The sequence below is a fragment of the Entelurus aequoreus genome, linkage group LG18 (assembly GCF_033978785.1).
Source record: "Entelurus aequoreus isolate RoL-2023_Sb linkage group LG18, RoL_Eaeq_v1.1, whole genome shotgun sequence".
Lineage (NCBI taxonomy): Eukaryota > Metazoa > Chordata > Actinopteri > Syngnathiformes > Syngnathidae > Entelurus > Entelurus aequoreus.
Window position 1 is genome coordinate 45101748 of NC_084748.1, and position 14008 is coordinate 45115755.

The 14008-nt window shown below is 39.3% G+C and overlaps 1 protein-coding gene across 5 annotated transcripts in view; it reads left to right on the plus strand.

Annotated features, from left to right (window-relative positions):
* Positions 1-14008, plus strand: part of tbc1d1 (TBC1 (tre-2/USP6, BUB2, cdc16) domain family, member 1) — a 122706-nt gene that overhangs the window by 63986 nt on the left and 44712 nt on the right. For all 5 annotated transcript variants that reach the window (XM_062027223.1, XM_062027224.1, XM_062027225.1 and 2 more), the window contains one exon: positions 7195-7392. In XM_062027223.1, coding sequence (XP_061883207.1) covers positions 7195-7392 — 198 coding nt within the window. The remainder of the gene's footprint in view (positions 1-7194; positions 7393-14008) is intronic.

Sequence of the window (14008 nt, forward strand, 5' to 3'; positions counted from 1 at the left end):
ATCCACTTTGGATATGTGTGTGTGTGTTCTTGGAAGAGGTGCCGCTGAACGAGAGGGTGCTCTTCCCTGCTGTGAAATATGTCTGCTTTGGCATATTTTTTCAGAAATGCCCGGGCTCATGACAATTAAAACTAATTAGGGGCGCCCAGATTTGATACTGTTATCACATATTGGTCCAATATCAGCATATTAAAACAAGTTTCGGATGATATCGGCTTGCATCCAAACGTCCCAGTATTAGTTTTACTACAAGCAGTCCTGCAGTGTGTTTACGTGCGTGTGATATCATGTGCGATACAAGCAGCCCTGCAGCGTGTTTACTTGCATGTGTGATATCATGTGCGATACAAGCAGTCCTGCAGCATGTTTACTTGTGTGTGATAGCATGTGCAATACAAGCACTCCTGCAGTGTGTTAACATGCATGTAATATCATGTGCGATACATGCAGTCCTGCAACGTGTTTACTGGCTGGTGTGATATCATGTGCAATCCAAGCAGTCCTGCAGCGTGTTTACTTGCATGTAATATCATGTGCGAAACAGGCAGTCCTGCAACGTGTTTACTGGCTGGTGTGATATCATGTGCAATCCAAGCAGTCCTGCAGCGTGTTTACGTGCATGTAATATCATGTGCGATACAAGCAGTCCTGCAACGTGTTTACTTGCTGGTGTGATATCATGTGCGATACAAGCGTGAAGTGAATTATATTTATATAGCGCTTTTCTCTAGTGACTCAAAGCGCTTTTACATGGTGAAACCCAATATCTAAGTTACATTTAAAGCAGTGTGTGTGGCACTAGGAGCAGGTGGGTAAAGTGTCTTGCCCAAGGACACAACGGCAGTGACTAGGATGGCGGAAGCGGGGATCGAACCTGGAACCCTTAAGTTGCTGGCACGGTCACTCTACCAACCGAGCTATGCGCTCCAAGCAGCGTGTTTGCTTGCGTGCGATATCATGTGCAATACATGCAGTCCTGTAGCTGGAAGTAGCTGGAAAGAGGGAAGTCTGGGCTTCTCTGCTTAGGCTGCTGCCACCGCGAACCGACTTCGGATAAGCGGAAGAAGATGGATGAATGGATGGTAAAATGTACGGTGGTTTTTACAGCATATTATTGTAAATTTTAAAAAAAACAAAAACCTACCACTGTTTATTCATTGTGATATTCTGCCGACTGAGCTGCCAATTTTTTTACAGTAAAATTTACGTTTTTTTTGGTTTATCACTATAAATACAAAAACAGAACCTTTTCTTTTTTTTAAGGTAAAAAACTGGCAGCTCAGTTGCCAAAATTAAAAAACAAAACAAAGGTATTGTTCCATTTACAGTAATATAATCACCAAATTCTGGCAACCAAGCTGACTGTTTTTCCCTAAAAAAAACAGTGGTGCTGTTTTTCCTTTTACCGTAATATGTAAAAAAATTTTTTTATATATATATATATTTACAGTAAAATTCTGAAAGCTGACAGTTTTTCCATTTAATGTTATATGTTAAAAAAACAAACAAAAAAATATTTTACAGTAAAATACTGACAGTTTTGCCATTTGGGGCGATATAGCTCGGTTGGTAGAGTGGCCGAGCCAGCAACTTGAGGGTTCCAGGTTCGATTCCCGCTTTCGCCATCCTAGTCACTGCCGTTGTGTCCTTGGGCAAGACACTTTACCCACCTGCTCCCAGTGCCACCCACACTGGTTTAAATGTAACTTCGATATTGGGTTTCACTATGTAAAGCGCTTAGAGTCACTAGAGAAAAGTGCTATATAAATATAATTCACAATTCACATTTACTGTAATAAGTAAAAAAAACAACACAATTTTACAGTAAAATTCTTGCGACTAAGCTGACAGTTTTTCCATTTACTGTAATATTTTAAAAAACAACACAATTTTACAGTAAAATTCTGGAGACTAAACTGACAGTTTTTCCATTTACTGTAATATGTTAAAAACACAACTATATTTTACAGTAAAATTCTGGGGACTAAGCTGACAGTTTTTCCATTTACTGTAATATGTTAAAACAAACAAAACAATATTTTACAGTAAAATGCTGGTGACTAAGCTAACAGTTTTTCCATTTACTGTAATATGTTAAAAACACAACAATATTTTACAGTAAAATTCTGGGGACTAAGCTGACAGTTTTTCCATTTACTGTAATATGCAAAAAAAACAGCACAATTTTACAGTAAAATTCTGGCGACTAAACTGACAGTTTTTCCATTTACTGTAATATGTTAAAAACACAACTATATTTTACAGTAAAATTCTGGGGACTAAGCTGACAGTTTTTCCATTTACTGTAATATGTTAAATAAACAAACAAAAAAATATTTTAAAGTAAAATGCTGGTGACTAAGCTGACAGTTTTTCCATTTACTGTAATATACTAAAAACACAACTATATTTTACAGTAAAATTCTGGGGACTAAGCTGACAGTTTTTCCATTTACTGTAATATGTTAAAAAAAACAAACACAATTTTACAGTAAAATTCTGGCGACTAAGGTAACAGTTTTTCCATTTACTGTAATGTTTAAAAAAAACACAATTTTACAGTAAAATTCTGGCGACTAAGCTGACAGTTTTTCCATTTACTGCAATAAGTAAAAACACAACACTATTTTACAGTAAAATTCTGGCGACTAAGCTAACAGTTTTTCCATTTACTGTATTATGTAAAAAAAACAACACAATTTTACAGTAAAATTCTGGCGACTAAACAGAGTTTTTTCATTTACTGTAATATGTTAAAAAAACAACTATATTTTACAGTAAAATTGTGGCGACTAAACTGACAGTTTTTCCATTTAATGTGTTAAAAAAAAAATATTTTACAGTAAAATTGTGGCGATTAAGCTAACAGTTTTTCCATTTACTGTAGTATGGTAAAAGAAAAAACACTATTAAACAGTACAATTCTGGAGACCAAGTTGCCAGTTTTTTACTGTAAAATCTGCCTTTTTTTTGTTCAGTATGCGTAAAAAATGTATAAAACAATCAGATGTATACATTATACGGCCCTCTGATGGCAGCCATAACTGCGATGTGGCCCTCAATGTAAACCAGGTTGACATCCCTGCTGTAGTTAAAGAAAATTTCCCTTCCGAAACACCAATTTACACTGCTGTTGTAAATTTGTGTCAAGTTTCGGCACATTTGTTGTTAATTGTTTTAGCACATCAGCATTATAGTAAATGAAATGAAATGTCATTCAAACTTGCATGATTTATTCTACAAAATGTTGATAGCCAGCAGGCATGAAGTCGTGTGCAGAGTGCATCTACTCGCTCCCGAAGACTTCTGTTGAAGTCTGTGTTTGTCTAACAAATACATGTCTCTCTTAGAGACGTGTGTTAAGAGCCTGGTGTTTGCTTAGTGACTGTGCTGAATGTCTCGGCACATCTTTGAAGGCCTGCCTGACAGCTAGTAGGTAGACATCAGCGTTACCCTCATGCGCCACAAAGACCAGTATTGTGGTCCCGCGTCTTATGGCGTGTGCATACAGTACGTAGGTGAAGTCCAAAAAGGCAAGTGCCATCCGGCTGGTTGTCACTGGATGTCCTTCCTCCAGACAACACAGGGTATTTTGAGGTTTGGGATCCACCCTGTACTTTAGGGTGGAGTCTCACAACATTTTCTTGTATTTTTGGTGTGTTGCACCCATCTGCGTCAAAAAATAAATGTGTATATGTCTTCTATGTTTAGCTTTTATTGTGCGTGCTTGTCCTAAATTCCTCTTTATCTTGGTCTTTGAATTCTTTGATAAAGCGTTGAGAAAAGATGAGGTCAAGCATCTATTTCTTATCCTTTCCCTCGTTATTTTATGCATATCGACAATGGCAATGATGTCATTCATGGTGACACCGTACCTTATTTCTGCTCTCCACCACGCACCTCCCATCAGTCGCATTCATTACATCGTCCTAATTATGTGGGCGAGCATTCCATGGATTTTGACTTTGCATATTATTTCGCTTTCTAAGGATTTCCGTTAGAAAGGTGGCAGTTATGTGCGATATCGTGCATGTCAGCATTTTTCAGATGCTGCACCCTCAAAGCTGTAAACACTGTCTCACATGTTTTGTTTTTTTTCAAACCGTTGTTTATTGGGTTTTTACAAACATACAATTGACAAAAGTAAACACAAATACATCAAATGTATGTATGTGTGTGTGTATATGTGTATGTATGTACAGTCATGGTCAAAAGTGTACATACACTTGTAAAGAACATAATGTCATGGCTGTCTTGACTTTCCAATCATTTCTACAACTCTTATTTTTTTGTGATAGAGTGATTGGAGCACATACTTGTTGGTCACAAAAAACATTCATGAAGTTTGGTTCTTTCATGAATTTATTATGGGTCTACTGAAAATGTGAGGGTCAAAAGAGCTGATTATTGACCTGAGCAAGGCCTTTGACACCATCGATCATATATTGCTTTTAAACAAAATGCAGAGATATGGTTTTAGAGGTCTTGCTCATGATTGGTTGAAGAGTTATCTTGGTGGCAGAGAACAGTACGTGCATATGAATAATGTAGATTCAGATAAAAAGATTATAACACATGGAGTACCCCAAGGTTCTGTACTGGGACCAAAATTGTTTTTATTGTACATTAATGATATCTGTAAAATCTTTAAAAAACTCAACTGTATTCTCTTTGCTGATGATACAAGTCTGTACTGTTCTGGGCAAGACCTTGGCCAACTCTTAGGGACTGTAGAGAATGAACTCCACATACTAAAGCAATGGTTTGATGCCAATAAACTATCAATCAACCTAAATAAAACAAAATATATAATTTTTGGAAATAGGAAAAATAACAAACAGTGTCATATAAGAATTGATGATATGGAGATAGAAAGGGTGTATTCAACAAAATTTTTGGGAATCCATATAGATGATAAATGAAATTGGAAACTGCACATAAATATACTTAAGACAAAGATGGCAAAAAATATTGCTATGTTACATAAAATCAAAAACTCCGTAAATCAAAAGGCTCTTATCATGTTATATAATTCTTTTGTACTCCCTTATCTTAAATATTGTGTCGAAATCTGGGGTAACAACTACAAAACAAACATTAAATCTATATTCTTACTTCAAAAGAAAGCGATTAGAATTGTAAATTATGCAGATTATCATGACCATACCAATGCTCTGTTTATTAAATTAAAAACATTAAAACTGCACGATCTTGTTGACCTCAACACTGCTATTGTGACGTACAAAGCTCATAACCACATGCTGCCTGGATGTCTACAGGAGAGGTTTAAACCCAGAGAGAGTCCCTATGACCTCAGAGGTTCAGCAGTCTTCCAGAAAGCTAAGATAAGAACAAGCTTAAAAAGTAGATGTGTTTCTGTCAGGGGGGTTCAACTGTGGAACAGCTTGGATAATTCCTTAAAATGTTCCAGTTCCATTCACACATTTAAAAAACACTTTAAGACTAATGTCTTGAAAAAATATATCACTCTTGAATCAACACAGTAGTTAATACTATGATCAATGTTAATTCAAATACTAAATGTGGGTTATAAATAATAATGGAAGTACAATTGTTTGTATATAGTATATAAATTGGTACAAAGGTTTAACATGTCTACAAGGATATTTCACATGCCTTTACTGTGTATATAATTGAACTGTGTTTATGTTATGTATAATGTGTATTTATAATATGTTGTACAAAGGACATTTAATAATTTTCGGGAGTTTATTTTGTACTCGACATTGTTTATAGGGTTAGGCGCAATAAGTGTTCAACTTCAGCCTAAACCCTTTCGGTCTGCAACATTTTCATTTTCAATTTATGAATGTACAACTGTTTGTTTATTTTGTTGACGATTGACCGAAGAATAATAAACTTGAAAAGTATACATACAGCAATGTTAATATTTGCTTACATGTCCCTTTGCAAGTTTCACTGCAATAAGGCGCTTTTGGTAGCCATCCACAAGCTTCTGCTTGAATTTTTGACCACTCCTCTTAACACAATTGTGCAGTTCAGCTAAATGTGTTGGTTTTCTGACATGGACTTGTTTCTTCAGCATTGTCCACATGTTCTCAATGGGGTTTATTGCTCCGTATTGTGGCCCAACAGCTCAATTTTTGTTTCATCTGACCACAGAACTTTCCTCCAGAAGTTCTTATCTTTGTCCACGTGATCAGCAGCAAACTTTAGACGAGCCTTAAGGTGTGGCTTCTGGAGCAAGGGCTTCCTTCTTGCATGGTAGCCTCTCAGTCCATGGCGATGCAAAACACGCCTGAATGTGGACACTGACACCTGTGTTCCAGCAGCTTCCAATTCATTGCAGTCCTGCTTTTTGCTGGTTCTCGGTTAACCGACTCTTGATCATCCTGACCTATTTTCTCTCAGCAGCAGGTGATAGCTTGCGTTTTCTTCCTGATCGTGGCAGTGGCAAAACTGTGCCATGCACTTTATACTCACAAACAATTGTCTGCACAGTTGCTCTTGGGACCTTAAGCTGCTTTCAAATGGCTCCAAGTGACTTTCCTGACTTGTTCAAGTCAATGATTCGTTTTGTCAAATGTGTGCTGAGTTCCTTTGACTTTCCCATTGTCGCGTTTGTAACCGAGTCTAATGACTGCATCACACGAGCCCTGTTTAAATGGGCTCAGAGAAGTCAACAGGTGTCGTCAATCATAATCACTCACATGAAGTTAAGAGGTCATGCCATGAAGCTCATTTGATTTGATTGTAACTTTCCTACATCACCAAAATTTACAATGTATGTTGCTGTATGTATACTTTCGACCCAGCAGATTTGCTCACATTTTCAGTAGACCCATAATAAATTCATAAAAGAGGCAAACTTCATGAATGTTTTTTGTGACCAACAAGTATGTGCTCCAATCACTCTATCACAAAAAAATAAGAGTTGTAGAAATTATTGGAAACTCAAGACAGCCATGACATTATGTTCTTTACAAGTGTATGTCAACTTGACCACGACTGTATATGTATATATATATATATATAGTTTGGGGACCCCTGATTTAGTAGATTACATAATAATGAGTTTGTGAATGCTAATTTACAATCAACATTGTTATATTATTCAGGATTCCTACTTGGTTTTTTTTGCTGCAGCAGACATCCAAAACGTCACGTTGTCTAATCCAGTCTAATGCCATAATTACGTTTGATGCTTTTCAGAGCGCGGAGACTGTCTGGACGGGGTTCATGTGTGCGGGGGCCAAGCGGTAGGTGCGGGGAGTGCGGAGTCGTCCATGAGAGCAGTGCCTGAAGAGAGGACAAGAAAGAGCAAAGAGGAACTCAGGGAGCTATGGAGGAAAGCCATCCTACAGCAGATTCTCCTGCAGAGGATGGAGAGAGAGAACCAGAAGCTGCAGGGTGAGGATGAATGAATGAATCAAGGGTGGGAAAAGTGCATTGGCTTTTCCACCCATAGACTCCAGTGCATGCAGCCTGGAACTTTTACACATATGTGTGCACACAAGCAAGTGGGTTCATGGTTTACACAACGGTGTCTAATCCTCATCTTCCTTTTCAACATGTGCTCACACGTGCTGAATGTTAATCAAGTACGCACCTGTTTGTACCCTGTTCCTAATATTGAAACTTGCTGCAAATGAACAAGTTCTAGTTGAAATTAAATAAGTCAATATACCTGTATAGTTGTGCTTGTTGGCACATCCAAGGGTGTTAACGGCCCCGCCTATTTCCTGACCTACTTGGCTTGTATCAACACACTAAGTATGTGCCACACCCCTGACTACCTGCACTGTATCCAAACCATTAACACACACACACACACTTGCAGCGCTTCCATCCATCACACAGCTATCAGTTGTTTCCTTTACAGCTGCGTATGAATATTAAATGTGGGTCAAGTCTGAACTGGGACCACACTCTTACGTATGCTAACACACAATACATATTATGTAGTGTTTCTTTCCTTTCTGAGGGTGTGAAATGTCTCTCTTTAGAACTTGATTTCAAAATGCTGCTGTCAAACGATTTTAAAAAAACAAACACACTTCATGCAATTAAAGGCCTACTGAAAGCCACTACTAGCGACCACGCAGTCTGATAGTTTATATATCAATGATGAAATCTTAACATTGCAACACATGCCAATACGGCCGGGTTAACTTATAAAGTGCAATTTTAAATTTCCCGCGAAACCTCCGGTTGAAAACGTCGATGTATGATGACGTATGCGCGTGACGTCAATGGTTGAAACGGAAGTATTCGGACACCATTGTATCCAATACAAAAAGCTCTGTTTTCATCGCAAAATTCCACAGTATTCTGGACATCTGTGTTGGTGAATCTTTTGCAATTTGTTTAATGAACAATGGAGACTGCAAAGAAGAAAGCTGTAGGTGGGATCGGTGTATTAGCGGCTGGCTGCAGCAACACAACCAGGAGGACTTTGACTTGGATAGCAGACGCGAGATCCGACGCTAGCCGCCGACCGCATCGATGATCGGGTGAAGTCCTTCGTCGCTCCGTCGATCGCTGGAAGGCAGGTGAGCACGGGTGTTGATGAGCAGATGAGGGCTGGCTGGCGTAGGTGGATAGCTAATGTTTTTAACATAGCTCTGTGAGGTTCCGTAGCTAAGTTAGCTTCAATGGCGTCGTTAGCAACAGCATTGTTAAGCTTCGCCAGGCTGGAAAGCATTAACCGTGTATTTACATGTCCATGGTTTAATAGTATTGTTGATCTTCTGTCTATCCTTCCAGTCAGGGGTTTATTTCTTTTGTTTCTATCTGCAGTTAAGCCCGATGCTATCACGTTAGCTCAGTACCTAAAGTGCTTCGCCGATGTATTGTCGTGGAGATTAAAGTCACTGTGAATGTCCATTTCGCGTTCTCGACTCTCATTTTCAAGAGGATATAGTATCCGAGGTGGTTTAAAATACAAATCCGTGATCCACAATAGAAAATGAAGAAAGTGTGGAATCCAATGAGCCCTTGTACCTAAGTTACGGTCAGAGCGAAAAAAGATACGTCCTGCACTGCACTCTAGTCCTTCACTCTCACGTTCCTCATCCACGAATCTTTCATCCTCGCTCAAATTAATGGGGTAATCGTCGCTTTCTCGGTCGCTGCTGGTGTAAACAATGGGGTAATGTGAGGAGCCTTTCAACTTGCAACGTCACGCTACTTCCGGTACAGGCAAGGCTTTTTTTATCAGCGAGCAAAAGTTGCGAACTTTATCGTCGATGTTCTCTACTAAATCCTTTCAGCAAAAATATGGCAATATCGCGAAATGATCAAGTATGACACATAGAATGGATCTGCTATCCCCGTTTAAATAAAAAAAAGTAGGCCTTTAAAAAAAATATCTTTACACAATATATATGTGTTTATATGTATGTATGTGTGTGTTTGTATGTATATGTGTGTATGTATGTATATAATTATACATATCAGTGTTTCCCCCAGAAAATGTGTTAGTTAAGGTGGTGACTCTCCAGGGGCAGGGGACCGGGGAAAGGGGTGGGTGGGTGGGTGTAAGGATCGGTGTAACTCGCCTGTCGCCATCAAGTCTCTACCTCGTCGCTGCCACCACAGCCTGGCGGGGGGGGGGGCAATAGACTACAGACTGCGGTGAAGTAGGCCGGCTTCGTCGCGTGAAGAAGCCTACAACTTTTGGTTGTGTTTTCCGCTCCATTTGCTGAATGGTGATATACGATATATATCTCGATATTTTTTCCGTAAAGTAAAAACAAAACAGTCCTAGTTACCTGAGATACTAAGTATGTCATTATTATGACTTAGTAGGTCAAAATAATGACTTACTAAGTCAAATGAATGACTTACTGTAAGTAAGCGTTTGCAATAAGTGTTTGAAAAAAAGAGTTAAAAGTGGGGCCACACGCTGACATATGCTCAACTCATCATGCTTAATTTATTACAGTATTTGGGAAGCCTGTAGTTGATTTTTATTATGTAAATGTTATATTTTTATCAACATGTGATAGCAGGGACCCTGTCATTCAAAACTAGGCTGCTGCATTACTAATGATTAATGTAACTATAGCTGAAAAAATAGTACAATAGCAATAGGAAAGACTATTCATTCCTGAACACCATGGAGTTCATGTAGGCTTTATGATGCAGTTACATTATTGTATCAACTATCAGAGACAGCTTCAGGAAACTCTTCATTTAACATAATGTCGTTTTTTGCTGCTTCAACACAGAAAAAGGTAAAGTGAAATAACTTAGTTGTTAACTGTAGGTCAGTAATGCTTGTCTTTCTCTCAGACAGACAGGGCTTTGCTGTCCGTAACACACACACGCACGCACACACACCGCAAAACGTTACGCTAAAAGCTAATTAGCCTTCACCTCAAGGACTGCGAGCGAGCTGAGCTGCCGCTTATGTTTCTAGAACGTCAACGGGCTCATAGTGATGTTACTAGTAGTTGACTGGGAGGTGTTTATTATAATTTGGGGAGAGTCCGCTGCCTTATGCTTACCTGCTAAACACCTTTCTGCTCACCCCACCGCAGGAGCACTGACTATGCGCTCTGAATACACACTGCTGATTGGCTGTTACATGCGCTCTGAATACGCACTGCTGATTGGCTGTTACCGCTCTGCGTGTAACCAATCAGATGTGGGTGGGACAGTGCCGGGTGCTGCAAAGACGTACTGGCAGAGGCAGAACTAAGCGTAGCTAGCTTGTTAAGACTTTAGTTTAGGCGGTGGCTCTTTGTTGTTAAGGCAGCCGCCTTAACAACAAAGCGCTGCGGGAAACCCTGAGCTAAACAGACTCAATAACTCCACGGTGACGTTTTGGTGAATTTACTGAGGAATTTGTGAAACTTAAACTGTACAAAAATAATGTCATTGTAAGTTAATAATACTAACACAGACACATATTAGCTAATGCTAACAACCCTAGCTTGATTACATTACGATAGCATTTACAAATATGCATGAAAACACTCCTACAGACATCACACATGGGAAGGTTTAGTAGGTACGAATTGTTTTAGTTGTATTGTAAAACTTACATACGTTGCTCGGAGTGATGAATGAAGAATCCGCACAAGTAGAAACGCTATGGACGATTAGAAGACGGAACGGCACTTCTACTTACAGTTCAAAGCTTTAAACAGCAGGAAACACTTGTAGGCTTTCACCCAGCTGCACCTGCAGTGAGCGAACACGTCCAAAAAATGGCATCATAGCACAAACAATAACACACCATTTGAGTGTCTTGCATGTGTTTAATGAAAACTACTTGCTTTATGGCCGTCGGCGAAGAAAAATCCATAAACTAGCTGCACCGTTTTATAAGCCGCAGGATTCAAAGGCCGTTTACTATGCACACCGAATCAGATTTTTTTTTTGTCCTTAATAAGTGATTTTGTTTGCCAGTCTAAGCGCTCCAAAGTGCTTCAGATCTCATGTTTTGGCATCAGATTCAGGCCACATCAGGAGGTAGTCCTGAATCAGACTGGAATCAGATCTTTTCAAAAGTGACTTAAGTCTAAACGCAATGTGACCCGACTGCGACTTTTTCGTCAGCTTTGGGCGAGCTACGTCATTCGTGTGCGCCGGAATGGATCTCATCACAACATCCGGTTTCGGTTTCTGTTTAAGACAACTAAATTTTTGGTGCATCACTTGTCAATAGTACGCAAATGATAGGCTGTATGTAATATATGAATATATATTGTTGAAGGACCAGAATTGACGCTGTGGCGTATTTGTTTACATGTGAGTTGAAAAACGTACACGTACACTACCGTTCAAAAGTTTGGGGTCACCCAAACAATTTTGTGGAATAGCCTTCATTTCTAAGAACAAGAATAGACTGTCGAGTTTCAGATGAAAGTTCTCTTTTTCCGGCCATTTTGAGCGTTTAATTGACCCCACAAATGTGATGCTCCAGAAACTCAATCTGCTCAAAGGAAGGTCAGTTTTGTAGCTTCTGTAACGAGCTAAACTGTTTTCAGGTGTGTGAACATGATTGCACAAGCGTTTTCTAATCATCAATTAGCCTTCTGAGCCAATGAGCAAACACATTGTACCATTAGAACACTGGAGTGATAGTTGCTGGAAAAGGGCCTCTATACGCCTATTTAGATATTGCGCCAAAAACCAGACATTTGCAGCTAGAATAGTCATTTACCACATTAGCAATGTATAGAGTGTATTTCTTTAAAGTTAAGACTAGTTTAAAGTTATCTTCATTGAAAAGTACAGTGCTTTTCCTTCAAAAATAAGGACATTTCAATGTGACCCCAAACTTTTGAACGGTAGTGTAGATCCACGCTGATGTCCGTGTCTCTTCTACTTAACAGCCAATAAAGTATTACAACCCTCCCAAATATATAACACTATATTAGGGTTGTACGGTATACCGGTACTAATAGAGTACCACAATACTAATTGATTGAAATCGGTACTATACTGCCTTTGAAAAGTACTGGTACCGTTCTTTCATCTGCGGCGGTGACTACAGAGCATGATGCACACACAAAGTGCATACAAGCAATAACATCTTGGAGAGGAAAATGTCAAAAAAACAAAAATTCTACTGGTTAACAAAGAGGGTGGTGAAGTACAATATGAAGGTATTTGGGCTTCAAAACTAACGATAAAGGTGACACTTTGAACAGGGAAGAGCTGCGCTTTAAAACACATCTCGCCAAATGTGGCGATTAGTATTACCACCTTTGCTTCAAACTTAAGTAAACATTTAAATAATGAACATTGAGATCTGCACAAGGAGTTATAAAGAGTGACAGGTAATGATGTTGTTGTTACACCTGTCCTGCTGTTCGGCTCCGGTGCAGACTGTCGTTAAGGAGCACAGGGAAGACATATTGGGCCACTTTGGCCTGCAGTGTAAACGTAGTCAAAGTGTAGGGAAAGAGTCGTGGCTTACAATGTCTGTGGGACGGCGTGGCTCAAATGGTAGAGCGGCCGTGCCAGCAACTTGCGGGTTTTTGGTTCAATTCCAGCTTACGCCGTGCCCGTCATGGCCGTTGTGTCCTTGGACAAGACACTTGACCCACCTTGCTCCCAGTACCGCTCACACTGGTGTGTGAATGTTTGGCGGCGGTCAAATTGGCAGCCATGCTTCCGTCAGTCTACCACAAATGTAGCTTACCACCATCAAAGTGTGAATGTGGCGTGAATGAACAAGGGGTTCTCCGTTTGCGCTAAATAAATCAAATCCATAATATTATTTACCGTATTTTCCGGGCTATAAGGCGTACTTAAAATGTTTTTTGTTTTTTTCAAAACTCGACAGTGCGCCTAATGTAAGTCATGAGTTTGCTTGAACTTAACCACCTCGAAGCCATTTTATATGGAACATGGTGTAGTAAGTGTGACCAGTAGATGGCAGTCAAACATAAGAGATAAGTGTAGGCTGCACTATGATGGCAATATGACTCAAGTAAACAATACCAACATTTTATATGTTCCATTGAAAATGTAGAACACTACACACAGCGCTCAAAAATCTATTAAAATGTTTTAGTATGACTTTGGTAAGCTATGAAGCCGCACCGCTTGATGGATTGTACTGAGTTGAGTTGAGTTTGAGTTTACTGTGATTCAACATAGGAGTATTATTATGGTGTGTGTGTATAAGGTTAGACATATTATCTGGCGTTTTGTTTCGCAATATTATGCAAAAGCAACTTTTCTTACCTTCTGGTACCTGCTGATCTGTATTTGGGATCTGCATAAATCCTGAAAAATTGCGCACATCCGCCTTTGTAGTCCGTGCCGACACCGTAGTCAATAAACTTCTTCTTTATGTCTATCTTCTTGTTGTGGGACATTCAACCTCCGCTGTTGCCAATTATAAAGTAATGTAAAGTTCCTACTTATATCTGTCAGTAAACTCGCCATGAAAGCACTAAAACATACCGGTGTAGTGAGTTTACATTATTCACCCAAAAAACTTTAGTTATTAGAGAGTTCCGGTCGGACGGTTTTTCAGGGGACACATTTCCGGATGAGGAGA